The sequence below is a fragment of the Corythoichthys intestinalis genome, chromosome 14 (assembly GCF_030265065.1).
Source record: "Corythoichthys intestinalis isolate RoL2023-P3 chromosome 14, ASM3026506v1, whole genome shotgun sequence".
Taxonomy (NCBI): Eukaryota; Metazoa; Chordata; class Actinopteri; order Syngnathiformes; family Syngnathidae; genus Corythoichthys; species Corythoichthys intestinalis.
Genome location: NC_080408.1, coordinates 47228425 through 47246522, shown reverse-complemented (window position 1 = coordinate 47246522; position 18098 = coordinate 47228425). Strand labels below are relative to the sequence as shown.

The following is an 18098-nucleotide window of genomic DNA, read 5'->3' as shown; positions in this document are numbered from 1 at the left end:
GAACGAGATGTTTACTGAGCTAAACCTACCAATTCTGTCTGAAAATGATGTCCCTGGTGCCAATATCACTGGTAAAGATGTGGAAGAACATACACATGTTCATTTAAAGACATGGCTTGAGTGTCAAGGTCTGAAAGGCTTACTACCAAAAGACCAAGGCCAAACATGGCTAATTTGTTTAAATATCCGTAATTTAGAAAAATAGGCCTACATGACTGTTGTGATTTATATATATTTTTAAAATTTAATTCAGGTCATTCATTGTCAGACAGAAGCAGCACGGTAAAACGCCACGCTAAAAAATAAGTAAAAATATCAAAATGGCTTACCTTTTCGGGGCAGGCTGTGACAGACAATGGATCTGTACGACTATGGCCCCCAACAAAATATTTACTGCATATGAAAGTGAATGGTTTCATCTTGCTGGCGTTTAACTGGTCTTTTGGACGTCCGCTCAAGTTGTTCCATAGTTCACATTTTTTCCCGCTGAGTTTTTGACTTCGGGAAACGTATGAAGAAGACATCCTTCATATGTGGACGGTCTTAATGTCTAGACTCGTTTCTACAGGTTCCATAGCAACAGCGTTTACTCGGTATGTTCTTTTTTGAAAGATTAGAAAACAAGCAGTACTAGCATTGGTTGTATGCGAGCGTGCTTCAGTGTTAACCCCCTTCCGGTTTACGATAGTGACGTCCCACAGCCTTCCAGTCTAAAAATAGCATTCGTGCGGTACGCAATACTTAATAAGTCAAAAAAGGAATTGAATTTATTTATATGATACTCAGACCTTTATTGGTATTACTGTCAAGTCTTAAAAATGAATCATGGGAAATTGAAATCCATTCATTTATCTACTAGTGGTGCAGTAGAAGAAAAATGTTGGCTAACAATTATATAACCAAACTTCATCACCAGACCAAAAAAATCTATTTTACAATAATCAAACATTGTCTCAAGGCATAAATAAATTAAACAGTAAATGTATAAAATAAAAAATAAACTTTTTTCTTTCAAATGAACTGTGCATAAGGGGAAATACTTTTATTTTTTGAAACGGGTCTGAGAACAATTTCATTTGGTAATTATAGAAAATATTTTTGTTTTAAAGCTGCCCCATGACATTTTAGTCATTCTGGAGTTAGTTTTAAAGGTCATAGACACAATCATAGGAGTCCTGGGGAAGGTCTTTGAGGACCTGCAGGCCATTTTAGAGTTCCTGGAGCTGGTTTTAGATTGTTCATTGTTGGGTGTTTTGAAATGTGTTGTTGCCGAACTTTAAACAGTGTTATATTTTTGCATTTGATAATGAATTATTACCCATTTTCTGTTAACCTGCTAATAAAAATGCACTTTTTTTTTTTTTTTTTTCTCAATAGTCTCACCAAGAAGGGGCAACAGGTGGTTCCACATCAACATCTCTTGAGACACACATGCCAAAGACATCCGCTACTGTGAAAACAGTATGTCTTGAGCACTGTACTTCCAAGAAAGTTGCCAAGTTAAACTTCCCCGAGAACGTAATACACACTGACCGTGAACTTGAGGATGTCCGGAAAGAGTACTTCGAGTTAGCAAAGACAGGTCAACAGCAAAAATGCCAACTGTCAAAAAAACAAAGATGCCGTCTCCTCCGAAACACCATGACAAACATGATTGCAATTTTGAGGGCAACAGGAAATAAAGAATCCCCTGTATATCCATCCAGACAAGAAATTACAGCAGTGGCAAAGAGAATTGTGCTCTACTACCCAATGCTGGAGGATAAAGGGGAGTCCAAATGGGTAAGTTCATGGATTGAGGTCCAAAATGCATAGTAGGTACTTTGAAAAAGTAATTTTATTTGATTTAAGGAATTTTTCCCATGCAGGTCACTACGTTTCAACAACTTCGTCAAAGATTGTATAATATTAGATCACCCTGGAAAGCCTTACATTTGGAAAGGTAGGTCTACAACTAAAATGGCGTTGTCAGTGAATTTGACAATCATTCCATGGATTCTTTGAATATGTAAAAATGCTGAATTTATATATGGCCGAAAACACAGACAAGACTGAAAAAGCAGTTTCTGCTCTTGCACCCCTCTATAAAATAAACTGCTGTATTTTAAGCCAAAAGAACTGTTGTGTTGATAGAACAATGTCTATATGCTGCCATAGCAGATTCATGGCGCACTAAGTCTCCGAACTATTTTTAATTTGTCCGTTTTACGCTGAAAACCCCCGTTTACAGACGTCGCGCACCTGCTTTTGTTTCAACCCAGCCATAAAAAGAAGGTAATTATATTTACTATTCAAAATGTCTGTCATTTTTAGCTTAGAATCATTAATCAATGTCTAATATTTCGTCAAAAAAAATAAACGACTTTAAAAAAATTATTCATTCGCATATTTTAAACTTTCAAACAAATTACGTCACAATGAAAACAATTGGTGTCTGTAAATAAGTCTAGGTTATCTACCTCATAACTATCGCTTAATTGAATTTTTTTTGTTACTGTTGCATTTTCCCCGATATGTTAGATGATAAATAATGGATCCAAACAAAGAAAAATTGAAAAAAAAAGTTTAAAAGGGTAAATATATGAAAATCTCGACCACTCCTTGATGTCTGTGAATTCTGCATTGCGACCCTTGTTATGTTACCATGTTTCACCCATAAAATCCCACAAAAATCCGGCTCTGGCCATTCACAGCTGTGTCCTGACACCCAGTGATACATGCTACATGGAGTTTTTGGATCAAAAAGCAAACAATAATATATAGTTAAAATCGTGGCGTCTTTAATTATGCTCTCACCTCCAGTTAGGGTTTTGCTGTTTAAAATTTTTTTTGTAAAAATGCACTCAGTTCAAAAAATTTCTTCCCCCAGAAAATTGAGATTTTAGGCTTTCCAATGATGTATTACACATGCATGTAGGACAATTTTAACATTTGACCAAGTTGGGGGTCTTTGAGTCACCTGAGTGTTTTCTGCCATATATTTTATTTCATTGTAAAAGATGACATCCACAATTTTTAAAATAAAATAAATAACCTAAATAAATAAATTAGTAAGTAAGTAGATAACTAAAAATTTAGGTATTTTATTACCAACAAAATTCAGATTGGGGAAAACAGAAATCATACTTTGATTGTTTTTCTTAAGAACATAGCTTCATTTATCAACTATCAAAACAGTTGTTGATTAATCTAATTAAAAACTTTGTTGCAGTACTCCGAAGAGGCAGCTTCTACAACAAAGTGTCACGAACAATGACCAGAACTTGAGTAGCTCAACAGCCACATTGGATTTTTCGTCACAAGGCAGTAAAACTCCAGACCCAAGGAGTGCTGAAAGTGGTAAGTCCTATGTGTGAGGGTCCTATTAAATTGTAACCATGTCAAAAAATGACTTCGCTGATGTAATCTTTCATGTATAAATTCAATTTAGCACTCAAATCTTGCTGTACTTTACCATTTCATAGGTTTTCTATCCAAAATTGTTCATCAGGGAGCACCCACTTTTTGGGAGGCAGTCCTGGTTGTGACATCACAACCGTATTTGATGATCTTGCCTAGCTTTCTAATGCTGTAAATTGTTTTTCTTAAATAAAACACAAACTACATAAAAAATAATAAATATTATAAAACTCACACAAACACAATGCATAACGAGTTATTTGAAAGCTAGTCAAATGCAGAATATAAAAATAGGGGAGAAACCAAACACCATTTTTGTTCTCTGCCAATTGCGTACCGCACGCAGGCTATTTTTAGACCGTGACGTCGCATTCTAAAGCGGAAGTAAAGCCGAAGTGGGACATTAGAAACTGGCCCTCGCATAGACACAACGTAATTTGTGCTACTTTTCGCCGGTAATCTTTCAAAAAGGAACATGGCGATCACGCATTACTTTTTTGGAACTTGTAGAAACGACTCTAGACATTACGACACATGAAAGATGTTTTCTTCATACGTTTCCGGAAACCAAAAACTCGGGAGGAAAAAATGTGAAGACCGAATCAACTTGCGCGGACTTTAACACCAGCTCGGTGAATCCATTCACATTTCATATGCAGTAAACATTATGTTGGGTTGGCATGGTCTTTCAGAGGACAAAGAGGTAGCCATTTTTATATTATAAAACTTTTTTTTTTTTAGCGTAATGTTGTGCCGTACTGCTTCTGTCTGACAATGAATGACATGAAAAGAATTACAATGGTATCTGACTGCCACTGTTAACGTTTCTGTTATATATATATATATATATATATATATATATATATATATATAAAACAACATTAGTAAGGGGGAAGTGTAAATAAATTATAGGATTAAGATGTGTTATAATGAAAAAATTAAGTGTTCATTGGCTGTCACTGAGTAGCATTTGCGATCGCTACACAAAGCTAACTAAATTACCCCCAAGAACAGTAAGAGACGTAGGACAACCAGAGGATATATAAGAAAGACAGGGCTAATGATAAGGGATAGCTTGTTGAAACAGGAGAATGTCATTGTCAGTCGCATCGATAAAAAAGCTAAAGCTATGCTTAGGTCGGCTCGTTTTTTTCGTCTTTTTCAGCCTTCGACACTAAAGCCATCTCTTTAACTGAACATTTTTATGTTCTTACACATCTTTGCCAGTCAATTAGGCACCAGGCAAATCATTTTTGGAGAGAATTGGTAGGTTTAGCTCTGTAAACATCTCTTTCGTACACGATTTCCATTCATTTACTATTAGGGACAAACGAGTAACAGTAGCTAATGTCATAAATATTAATGAGCGGAAGTGACGTGTTGCTTGCGGTACGCCATTAGAGCCTATCTAGTGTTTATTTAATCCACAATGACTGTCACCTTGTCCTGCAAAGTGGGCATCTTAGCAAATTTGAAGCCACATTTTTCTTTGTCATTTTAAAGTGCCTATGACATCAAAAAGCATGTCTATTTTATATTTCACATGGTATTTTATGCTCCTGAATGAAAGGGACCGCTTGGATGTGTGTGGAAGTGATCGTTTTATTTATTCATTTTTTGAATCCCGCGGCATGAAAATGAGTGACTTCCGGCTCCAGTCTCGGGATGGGGACGAATGCAAATGTGATGTCACCCGGGTCAGCATCTCACAATACAGCATTGCTTCATAGCATGCCGATGGACTGCGGATTCAGCTGATTTTGCGGCTTTAATCATTTATCTTTCGCATCATGCCAGCCAAATGTGGTGCAGGGTTTCATTGCTGCACCAGGGAGAGCCTTTTTGGGTTTCAAAGGTTCCCGTTCACCCCAAGATTGGCCAAAACAAGTCAGACAACTGTGGGACCATTGGACTTATGAGGAAGTGAGTAAACATCATGTTTTGTATTATGTCAAATACTGAGATCATAGCATATGTTTTAATATGGATGTGGCTTGCATTTTGTGGCTACACACGACAAGCTTTCTTTAAATAAAGGAATATTTACTTACGTTTGATCATGGACGGACATGTAGAAAAGTTCTCCTCAGACACATCCTGCCATGTTAGCTGCACACAACAGCTGCACGCGGCTCTCTCACTGTTTACGTCTTCGCTGTGTAGTTAAGCATTAATCTCACCCATATTTGTAGTAAACATGTATGCTTACGATGTTACGTGTTTATTTAGCACTTGTTGATAACATCATGAGACTAACTGAATGTAAAAGAGGGCTTATTCACAGCCACAATATCTTTGGGAGCAAAATATTATAAGGGTGCAAAATATGCAGAACACTGGCAATAGTCCACTATCCTTTGGTTGGGTTCGAGCAGCTACGCGCTCCTCCGACGTCGGCCGGTTTGTCCAGCGGTCATTCTCCAGCTACTTCCTGGCAAGCGAGCTCTCCTGACCGCAGCAGGGGAACGACGAGCTGTCACTTGCTCGCCGCCGGGGGGGTTGCTGATCGGCGAAGACAATCGACAATCCTGCCGCCGTGTGAAATGTTCCGGGGTAGTTTTGTGAGATTTTTCGCTTCGAAAGGCGAGAATAAGACTTTAAAACGCCGCTTGGTTCGGGTTAGCATGTTGGCTAGCTGTCACGCCTCATGGTTTGTTTACGCTCTCCAAAGCCAGGGCAGGGAAATGACAAAAGCCGGACTAACTCCGGTAGCATTAAATATCGTTCGGGAGGTGCAAGAAGTCGACAGTGTTGACCAGTATGGAGTAATTTTGCCATGTCTTACTGAATAAATGCATTTTTAATATTTAATATTCCATTTAGCACAAAACTGTTATTTGTCATGACTATACCATTTAGCAATTGGGGAAAATACTTAGATAAAAAGAATATCCTGTAAAAACATTGGAGTAAAGAGATTGAAACAACACCATTTTGCTGCTCCCTTTGTCGCATTTTCCTCGTTCTGAATAATTCCCCCTCAATGGGCTGAATTCTAAATCAGATGAAATTGTGACCCTGCCGACGTCATCCTCCATCTGGGGACGCTAGACCCCTATAATGGTAGGTGTGGCTAAACGGCAGATTAAAAGACAAATTTTTCATCATCTGCGCTTTGCCAAATTGTTGTATATAGTCGAATCGTCTCAAAATATGATTCTAATTCGCATAATAATGCTTTAAGACTTAAGACTTTTTTTTATATCCTGCCATCGGCACTTTAAAGCTAGACTTATTCTAGAATCTTGTATATCTGAGAATAACTCTTGAAATCTTTATTTACCAAAAAAAGTGCACTTCTATTTTCGTCATGCATGTGGTGTCAGTAAAAGATTTTGTCTTTTTTTTTTTTTTTTTTTTTTTTTTTTTTTCCCCTCCCCGCGTCATTTGCAAATGCTGTAAACTAGCGAGTTCCATGTTTGAAGTGTCACCTTTTCACAGCAAGTTTGCGTTTTGGAGAAAACTGCCAATGTTTTATAGCAGGCTAAAGTAATTAATACATTGTCTTTTTTCTAGTAGCCTTTATGGAGCAGTGCTAACGTTTTATAATGCTTAATATAGATGTGTTTCCTTATTTTGTATGTCGGAACTTTAATTCTACAGCGTGTTGATGACCATAAGCATCTGTGTGAAAGGAACTGGATTCTGATATGCAATCAACACGCATGTGTGCAGAGTACACGCAGCACACGCATACACAAATGTACAGTGTATCACAAAAGTGAGTACACCCCTCGCATTTCTGTAGATATTTAAGAAGTCTCTTCATGGGACAACACTGACAAAATGACACTTTGACACAATGAAAAGTAGTCTGTGTGCAGCTTATATGATAGAGTTAATTTATTTCCTCTCAAAATAACTCAAAATATAGCCATTCATATCTAAACTCCTGGCAACAAAAGTGAGTACACCCCTTAGTGAAAGTTGTCAATACTACCATACCACTACTATTATCCAGATCTGCCTTTACTCTCCTGGGCATAGAGTAGACCAGAGCTTCACAGGTTGCCACTGGAATGCTCTTCCACTCTTCAATGACGACTTTGTGGAGCTGCCGGATATTTGAGAATTTGCACACCTCCACCTTCCGTTTGAGGATCCCCCAAAGATGTTCTATTGGTTTGAAGTCTGGGGAAATGCTTGGCCAGTCCATCACCTTTACCGTCAGCCTCTTCAGTAAAGCAGTGTTCATCTTGGAAGTGTGTTTGGGGTCATTGTCATGCTGGAACACTGTCTGCGACCCAGTTTCTGGAGGGAGGGGACAGTACATGTTGGAGTTTAAGTTTCCCTCAATGTAACGTAACTCTCCAACACCTGTAGCATTCATGCAACCCCAGGACCATGACATTCCCACCACCATGCGTGACTGTTGGCATGACACACTTGTCTGTGTACTCCTCACCTGAACGCCGCCATACATGCTTGAGACCATCGGAACCAAACAAATTAATCTTGGTCTCATCAGACCATAGGACATGGTTCCAGTAATCCATGTGCTTTGTTGAGATGTCGTCAGCAAACTGTTTGCGGGCTTTCTTGTGTACAGTCTTCAGAAGAGGCTTCCACCTGGGGTGACAGCCATGTACACCAATTTGATGTAGACTGCGGCGTATGGTCTGAGCACTGACAGGCTGACCCCCCACCTCTTTAATCTCTGCAGCAATGCTGATAACACTCCTGCCACGATCTTTCCAGGAAACCACTTGGATGTGAGGCTCAGCACGTGCACTCAGCTTCTTTGGACGACCAACCCAAGGCCTGTTCTGAGTGGACCCTGCTCTTTTAACACGCTGGATGATCTTAGCCATAGTGCTGCAGCTCAGTTTCAGGGTGTTGGCAATATTCTTGTAGCCTTGGCCATCTTCATGTAGCGCAACAATACATCTTTTAAGATCCTCAGAGAGTTGTTTGCCATGTGGTGCCATGTTGGAACTTTCAGTGACCAGTATGAGAGAGTGTGAGAGCTGCACTACAAATTTGAACACATCTGCTCCCTATGCACACCTGGACCTAGTAACACTAACGAACACTAACGAGTCGCATGACATTTTGGAGGGAAAATGACAAGCAGTACTCAATTTGGACATTTTGGGATGTAGTTTCTAAGGGGAGTACTCACTTTTGTTGCCGGGGTTTAGATATTAATGGCTATATTTTGAGGGGAAAACAAATGAACTGTATTATATAAGCTGCACACAGACTACTTTTCATTGTGTCAGTGTCCCATGAAAAGATATACTTAAATATCTGCAGAAATGCGAGGGGTGTATTCACTTTAGTGATACACTGTATGCACGCACACACACGGCGATAAATGGCAGCCGGGAAAACCACCAACCTCATTTTTGTTACCCGTGCAATCAATTGACTTATTGCGTATCGCGGCAAGCTTAATGAAGCCAATGGTCGGAAATACTTAGTGAGGGGCAAGATCCTCTGCTGACGCCTTGTTGAAGAGGCACTTGTTGTTGTTACTATTGCCCTTGAAATATACATTGCTATAAAAGAAAATTTAAGGAATACATTTTTAGTAATTTACCTATGTCTTACAGCTAACAACCCTAAAATGGAAAGTCCAGCTACAGATCGCCCAGACACCAAGAGCTGGGCAACCATGGCCAAACACTACAAGACTTTCCAGGCTTTGTATAAAAATAAAAATCCAAACCAGGAGTCTGTGTCTCAACTCCTGGATATGGATAGTGTTCGCGTGGAGGACAGACATGTCAAAATAACAGGCGCATATCCCTGTTTTAAAGATATTGAACATTTAAGTCATGGACTGCATTATTTAAAACGAAGTACAATGTAGAAAAACATTTTTTTTCCCCTCAGATGTGATGCAATAATGTTTGTAACTGTATTTGTCATAGGTAATGGGGGAGCTCCAATGCATTTTGGACAAAGATAATGGCAACTTCGTGATGACCGACAGGGTAGATGGCATGACTTCAGCCAGAAGGTGCAGATTTTCGGGTTATGGAAAAACGTGCGGAAACTTCCAATGGGAAAGGACAATGGTAAGCAATTATGTAATCTTAAACCGTTTTCACACACTCTGAAACACCGGGAATATCTCGTGATTTAACGTGCAGCAGTTGTATGTGAAAACAATTTCCCGGGTCGCGTCTTAGTATATTTAGTAAATTAATAATTAGTGTAGCTCTGGTGCATGTTCTTGAGGTAAGCTGTATAAATGGTGTAGGATAATCTTTACTGAACAAAATAAGTAGCTAACTGCCTTAATCCTGTATGTACAGTTGATTACCTATTCACATTTTACAGTATTATTCTATTCTTTATTATTCTGATAAGGTGTCTCTTTTGTGTTTAAGGAAAGAGAAGACCCAAATACCTACTGGAGGACACGCACGCTGACATGTCCAGTCCTCTTTGTTGGTGCAACCAACTGCCTCCTGGCTAGCCATCAACACATTCCCCAAGGAAAAGTTAATTGATGGTGCATTATACCTCATGGCCTACTATTAAACGCTCCATCTAACATACCCCTGGTTTGCGGCCACTGTGCTCTCAGTGATCCAAACAGAGGTCCTCTTGGCCAGAATACATGAGCAGGATCTCACAGCTTTGTACAAGAAATGCCTAGCTAGCTGGAGGCTTTTCATGAGCATAAATTAAGCCAGTTGCTAGAATTGCTCCATCTCCACCCTCCTGCTTTGGGTTGTTGCATGTGAATGTGCTGTTATAAAATCCCTCTGACTATTAATCAGTTTAATAAATGTTCATTTATTGAGACTTGAATGTTTTTTGGGTTTTTTTGTCTGCGTAAATGTTTTGTATATGACATTCCTAAAATTATTGAATCCTTATCTTACTCCACTAGGTGATGGTGTCTTAAAGTTACTTCATGAATATCAGTTAAAAGCTTAATTTTGAGAGTAAAATGCTACATTGCAGACTTATTATGAGTAATCCTGCAATACCAAAAAGTAGTATTAACAGCTTGTTATAAGATTATTAGGAGTAATACTAGGTTTGCAAAGTTAGTGTTATCAGGCTGTTAAGGTTTTGGCCTCAGTTTTTCTTTGTGACGTGTTTGTGTTCTCAGCTGTTCTTTGTGACGCATTAAGGAGCACACTGTCTGATGAGTCTGTGATGAATGGCAAGCAGTTTTCACAGACTCAAGAGACCAGAAATAGCAAATAGGTTTGTATTTCATAAAAAGTACAACAAAGGAAGCACAAATTCCAATAGAAAATGGAGCACAAAAAACAAAAATGATCAAAGTAGGATACAACCATAGGAAACGTGAGAGAGCACGAAGGTAAGTGCATACACAGCGGTCCGACACAGCTCATACACAGGCGTCCTTAAATTACAGTGCGCTCCTAATGCGTCACAAAGACGGTGTGCTCCTTAATGTCTCACAAAGAACTGAGAACACAAACATGTCACAAAGAACAACTGAGAAGAAAACATGTAAGCACATGACAGAAAGAATTACAGGCTTTTTATGAGGCTCATAATAAGCATGTAATTCTAAACATAAGCATAACAGTCTTATTTTGAGAATTTTTGTTAGTCCCAAAACAAGCCTGAAAATATACATTTTAAGCATTACCTGCTTGTTACAGGGGTCGTAATGAGCCGATAAGGCTTATTATGCGCTCAAAGATTTGTTAAAACTAGCTTATAACTAGTTTCGAGATGCATTTCATCCTGAATGGATGTTTTATTTTAAGAATTCTTACTAAGACAAAAATTGCTTGTTCATTGGCTGAATTTTCTTACTTGTTATACGCAAATCTTCTCATTTCAAGTAATTTTTTAATCATTTTAGGAAGTGGCATTTTTTCCAGTGTGGCACCCCTTTGGGTCCATTTTGCAGTAAATGGGAAGGCGGGGGGGCTTGAGATAGTAATTTTGAGTGATTACGTGACTTGCAGACCCCCCATTTACTGTAAAGGTGACCTGAAGGGGTACCATTCGATTGTGCTATGTTTGCGCTATTTGTTGGGGCACCCCTTTGTTATTTAGAGAGTTGGTACGCTCCGTCAGCCGCGACGGACGGGCTGCGATTCATTTCATCACTCGAAATTAATATCTATAAAACGATAGCAGCACAAACGATTGACATCATTTTTATATAAATTTGCATCTGATGGGGGCAAACTACACGAAGATGCACTATTTTAGTGGCAAATTTTAGTCTCAACCTGTTGGTTCCTTTTTTAAATTTATTTATTTATTTTCAACAGTGACACCATTTTAAAACAATACATCGATTCTTAGGGGGAGCATATCGATAACCTTTTGGGATACAAAGTATCACTACATCACCATTTTGATATATTGTCACACCGTTACTTACAAAAGTATTCCCGTAAGGCCAGGGAAGGAAAAAAAAAAGACCAAGCCCTTATCCCTCCTTATAACATAACCACAGACGATACTTTATTCACTCATCAGGCAGAGGAGGGAGGATCATGTCCTAGTGCTTGGTCATGCCAGTTACGTACTTTTCTGGTATGAAAAAGTATCTGAACATTTTGGAATTTCTCACATTTCTGCATAAAATCACGCATAAAATATGAGCTGACCTTTGTCAAAATCACTCAGATGAAAAAACTGTGCTTTAATTAAAAGCACCCAAACATTTATGGTTTTCATTTTTTTGATGAGGATAGTATGCAAACAATCACAGAAGGGGGGGATAAGTAAGTAACGTCAAAATACTAAATAACGTAAATAACGTCCTGTAGCTGCAGATGAATCTTTTACATTGATCAGGACTAATCTTGGCCCATTCTTCTCGACAAAACTGCTGTAGTTCAGTCAGATTCCTGGGATGTCTGGCATGAATTTCTGTCTTTAGGTCATGCCACAGCATCTCAATGGGGTTCAAGTCTGAACATTGACTTGGCCACTCCAGAACGTGTATTTTGTTCTTCTGAAACCATTCTGAAGTTGATTTACTTCTGTGTTTTGGATTATTGTCTTGTAGCAGCATCCATCCTCTTTTTAGCTTCAACTTCTCACAGATGACCTCAGGTTTTCCTGCAAAACATCCTGATAAACCTTTGAATTTCTTTCTTCCATTAATTCCAAGTTGTCCAGGCCCTGAGGTAGCAAAACCGCCCCAAATCATGATGCTCCCTCCACCATGCGTCACAGTGGGGATATGGTGTTGATGTTGGTGAGCTGTTCCATTTTCCCCACACTCGTGATGTTGTGTGTTACTCCCAAACAATTCAACTGTGGTTTCATCAGTCCACAATATATTTTGCCAAAATTTCTGTGGAGTGTCCAAGTGCTTATTTGCGAACATTGAACAAGCAGCAATGTTTTTTTCCTAGACAGCAGTGGCTTCCTTCGTGGAGTCCACCTATGAACACCATTCTTGGCCATAGTTTTACATATAGTTGATGTGTCCACAGAGATATTGGACTGTGCCAGTGGTTTCTGTAAGTCTTTAGCAGACACTTTAGGGTTCTTTTTTATCTCTCTGAGTATTCTGCGCTGAACTCTTGGTATCATCTTTGGTGGACGGCCACTTCGTGGGAGAGAAGCAACAGTGCCAAACTCTATTTGTAGAAAGCTTCTCTGACTGTCGATTGATAAACATCCAGAATTTTAGAGATGGTTTTTCCCAGCTTTACACAAATCAACAATCTTTCATTATAGGTTTTCAGACAGCTCTTTTGATCGAGCCATGATGCACATTAGACAATGCTTCTCATCAAGACAAATCTTACTTGGTGTGTGTTTCATAGTGGGCATGGCAGCTTTAAACCATTCATCAGTGACTGGGCAGACACCTGATTTAAAATGTTTGGTTAAAAAAAAAAAAAAAACTGTTTCAAATGTTCTTTTAGTCTCCTTAGGCAGAGCGTTCACTTACTGTATTTTTCGGACTACAAGTCGCACCGGAGTATAAGGCACATTTTTGGGGGCTAAAATCCAACACATAAAACACATATGTCATCTTGAAATGCAATTTAATATAAAAATACAATAGAGAACCACATGTTGAATAAATCTACAGTGTACAGTGCATGAACAACGAAATGCGAATATACTGTCCTCACCAGGACACTACGGCTCGGTCCTGGCTATTCAGCGAACTCACAAATGACGATGCTGGATGTCCGTATAATTTGCTGAATCAATTTTGTCCTCGATACCAATCAGGTTTGCATCAACGTAAATAAATGATAATTAGGTTGTTTTACAGCAATGACATAAACGGTTAGCATGCGTTCGCTAGTATTAGCACATCGTTCAAACACCCTCACAACTGGCTCTAAGTGTTCAATTGCGGGTGGAAAACACACAACAACAGAAAAGATGATACACACAGGAGGGGTTGCCTCTGTAGAGATATTTTAAAAGCATAAACAATGAACGTAGGTTCGCAGCAGTGTTGCTCTCTGGCTAACTCACCGACTCACTCAGCTCCATAGCTGTCCGTCTTCTTCTGGCGTGTGAGCGCTCTTCACGTAAACAAGTGCGAGTGCGTCCCCACGTGGGCGTGAAAGCTCCACAAACTAAAAGCATGCATTTCAATATAAAAAAAATCAATAATACAATTGAACACCCATTGCCAAAGGCAGAACGCGAACGTGGCCATACCTGTTAAGTTATTCAGTTAACTATAGCATAAAGATCATGCTAACAAGTTTACCAAACCATCAGTGTCACTCCAAAACACCAAAATAACATGTGAAATGATATCATAATGTGTTAAATTTCACACATAAGTCTCTCCTGAGTATAAGTCGCACCCCCAGCCAAAAGCCAAAGCCAAAAACCTATTAATGTTTGGGTGGTTTTAATTAAAGCAGACACTGTATTTTCATCTGATTTTGACAAAGATCAGATCACATTTGATGGTGATTTTATGCAGAGATGTCAGAAATTCTAAAAGGTTCAGATACTTTTTATGCCACTGTATGTAAATGTATATCCACCGGTATCAACAAGATGCAATCACTATACTGTAGAATACCACTCCTTAATCACTGCTTAATGCAACAGTTTTTAACAAGAGCTAGCACAATGTCCTGCAAAGAACATCCTGTAACTTCACCCTAAGGTTGTTGTCTTTTCCTCTCATCCCATCGAATGCAATGTAAGGTACCATTTGTGCCTAACCGATTAAATCCCTACAAGAGTAACTAGACAAAGCAACACATGACCAATCATTCTGCTTATATTCAACACACTTACCAATGCAGTCACATGACCAAAACATGGCCAAACACAAGCTTGCAGTCGGAAGTCCGACAATCACGCTATTGGAGTTGAAGTGATTCATGTCATTCAAGCTATAAGCAGTTGCATCGGCCAACATGTCTGAAGCCCATGTTAGCCGGCGTGTTACATAAGAGTCAGTTGTTTGTTCCGAGAAAGTCCAAAGTCACCTTGACCTAGTCTGAACATTTCTTATTATAAAGTCCAGATGTCTCCTGTTATTACCAAGTAAGGCCAAGTGTTCGTGTGGTCTACTTCATATTATGTTTGTGTGCTTGCTTGTTGTACCCCATATACAGTGAGGAGCAGAAGTATTTGCACGCCTATTGATTTTGCATGTTCACCCACTTAGAAAATAGGTAGGGGTCTGAAATTTAAATCATAGATGCATTTCCACTCATAGAGACATAATCTTTAAAAAAAATCCAGAAATTAAATTGTATGATTTTTAAAAAAATAATAATATATTTGTAATTTATTGGGTTACATAAGTATTTGTCCCCCTAAGAATCAGCAATAATTATGACACTCAAAAAGTTGTCAGTCTATCTTAACTTACCCCATGAGTAACCACCCACCCACCACCCGTTTAAACTCATTATTGTCAACTCTGCACTCCACAGTCAGTCATAATCCAACTGCTACCATGGGCAAGACCAGAGAGCTTTCGAAAGACACCAGAGGAAAAAAATTGTTAGGCTCCACAAAGCTGGAAAGGGCAATGGGAAAATTGCAAGGCAACATGGTGAGAATAAATCAACAGTTGCAGCAATTGTTAGAAAATGGAAAAGGCTAAACATGACTGATAATTTACCTCAGACTGGGGAAACATGGGGCAAATCTCTCCTCGTGGAGCATCACTCATGATGAGAAAAGTGAAGGCTCAGCCTAGAACTACATGACAGGAGCTGGTCAATGACCTGAAGAGCTGGATGCACAGTTTCAAAGGCTGCTGTCAGTAGAACACTACGGTGCAATGGTTTAAAATTATGTATTGCTCAGAAGGTTCCCCTGTTGAAGCCAGTACATGTGAAGGCCCGTCTGAAGTTTACCAGGGACCATCTGATGGATGCAGAGGGGTCATGGGAGAAAGTCATGTGGTCAGATGAGACCAAAGTAGGACTTATTGTTGCAAAATTTACTCGTTGTGTGTGGAGGAAAAAGAATTTTTTTAAAAAGGCCTCTCCATGTAGGTTTTTTCTTCAACATAGAGCAATGAGTCTTGGGGAGTCGATACGTTGTGCAAAACTGCTCCAAAAAGTCTCTTGCACCCATATTCCAAACCCAACAGGAAATCGGGTATTTTAGATTGAATGTGAAATTTTTATCGATTAAAAGGGTGCACATTTGAGGCCTTGGTGCCTAGGGAGCTAGTTGGATCCGTCTCAAAATTGGTGAGAATGTTCATTAGACATATGAGATCTTAATTTCTCAAAATGGTGAGTTTTCAATCATGGGCCTGACCTGGGTGGGGTGCCAAAGTCGGCCATTTTTTTTGGCATACACCAAACTCAGAAAATGACTAATAACTCCCTGATACAATGTTCAATCTTTTTCATATCTGGCATGTATGTGAGGTATCCCAGCCTGAACACGACTGCATTTAAATATTACCCATTAGGCCTGGCGCCCCCTAGTTGAAACAGGAAGCGCCCTTTTTTTACGAGATAGGCACCTCCTCCTGGGAAAAAAAAACAATTGACCTCAAACCTGTTTCAGGGGAGCCTTAAGACATGAATTTAGGTGCCTGATGAAAAATGTTGAGTTTTCGTTGAAGCAGAGGGGTCCAACAGGAAAGTCGCCGTTTCGTCTTGCCACAAATTCTGAACAGCCATAACTTGGCAGACATGCAACATATCTGTGCCAAACTTCTCATGTTTGGTGAGAGTCGTACCCTGAAGGGTCCTGTAGGGGTCATTTGCATCAACCCTACAGTGCCAACTAGTGGCAACAGAAAGTCACTCATTTTACTTATACATGTCCAGTTCTTTTCAGGTTGTTCATTGTAGTTTCAAGACCTTTTGTAATACTACATTTTAAGGCCCATGTCCACATCTCTGTCTGTTGCCGTGGTGACCCTTTGATTGCCATTAAAAGGAAGTATATTTTTTCAGGGACTTAGGCAGCTTACAGAGACGATTTTTAGTGTATTTTTTTTGGGGGGGGGGGGGGGGCTAATGTGGTCAGGTAATAAGTAGTAATCAGTAGAACACGACAATGCAATGGTACAGTATAATAATAACAGTTCAGAGGGAGGACATTGTGTTTAATAAAGTGTCACCTTTTGACCGCAATTTTGCGTTGTGGAAAATACTGCCAATGTTTTATAGCGTGCTAAATTGGTTAATACATTTTTTCCATTAGCTTCAATGTGGCAATGCTAACATTTTACAATGTTGAATATTGATGTGTTTCCTTATTTTGTGTGTCTGAACTTTAATTCTACGGCATGTTGATGGCCAATAAACATCTGTGAAAGCTACTGGAGTCTCATATACAATCAACACGCACGTGTGCCAAGTGCACACGCACGCACAAATGTTTACCATGCGATAATTTCATTAATTGCATGTCGCGACAGACTTATGGCACACCATTACTGTTGACGTAGGGGAGGGGTAAAAGAAAGAAGAAAAAAAAACCAAATTGACACGTGTTGTCTTATTTCCTCTAAAGCTCAGCAGCGCCAGAGACCACCATGGGACCACCATCTTCGTCACGGTCATCACAGGAACTTTCCGTGGATCAAAAGCGGCTGCACTGGTAACTGCTTTTTGTGGTGACAGTTCATACTTAAGTTAGTATCAAAGAGCATTATTTTATTTTTATTTTTTTCTATTGTCAACAGACATACATTATCGTGATTTTCCACCTCCTCTGAAGACAACAAAATAAGACGATCCTTCGTCATCTTCTGGACATTTACCACGACGGGATTACGTCTAGTATATTCTGGAATATGAAGTTTTTCATGTCCTTAACTTTATTGGCTGCCGTTGACGGTGATAGATGTCCAATTTGTTTTGAGTGGGAGTGATTGGCAGCAAAGTTACTTTTTTTTTTTTTTTTTTTTTTTTTCAAAAAAAAGAAATACACTCCCTAAATTTAAAAGGGATTTTTTTAACTCATTGGCTGCCATTGACGGCGATAGACATCCGGCCCATTTTACTGGGAGGGTTGTCAGTGAACGTTCAATCGCTGACAGCCCCTCAAATTGGATTGGACATCTATTGCCGTCAATAGGATATAAAGAGTGAACAGTAAATATTTCCTCATTCAATTTTTTAAATGCATATGGTTTTTGTTTGTCTCTTTGTTTTTACATTTTCAAATTAAAACAAACCAGAAAGAAATGTTTTACTTTTTTTTTTAAGTAAATGTACAACCCCTAGCAAAAAGTATGGAATCACCAGTCTCGGACGAGCACCCACTCAGACATTTTTTCATGTAGAACAAACTCTGGTAAAAAGCTTGAAAAAGTA

At 39.1% G+C, this 18098-nt stretch overlaps 1 protein-coding gene across 4 annotated transcripts in view; it reads left to right on the top strand.

Annotated features, from left to right (window-relative positions):
* Positions 1-17707, top strand: part of LOC130929448 (uncharacterized) — a 71977-nt gene extending 54270 nt beyond the window's left edge. The window contains exons 5-10 of one of the 4 annotated variants that reach the window (XR_009066892.1): positions 1378-1782; positions 1869-1942; positions 3212-3339; positions 5197-5322; positions 8955-9422; positions 9738-10370. Coding sequence is in view for 2 of the 4 variants with exons in the window: in XM_057856576.1 (XP_057712559.1) it covers positions 1378-1782; positions 1869-1942; positions 3212-3339; positions 17293-17379; positions 17465-17511 (741 nt within the window). In the remaining 2 variants the exon portion in view is untranslated. Of the gene's footprint in view, positions 1-1377; positions 1783-1868; positions 1943-3211; positions 3340-5196; positions 5911-8954; positions 9423-9737; positions 10371-17292; positions 17380-17464 lie in introns of those variants that run through there. The other 3 variants (XR_009066893.1, XM_057856576.1, XM_057856577.1) reach the window with 3 other exon arrangements.
* The last annotated feature ends 391 nt before the right edge of the window (positions 17708-18098 follow it).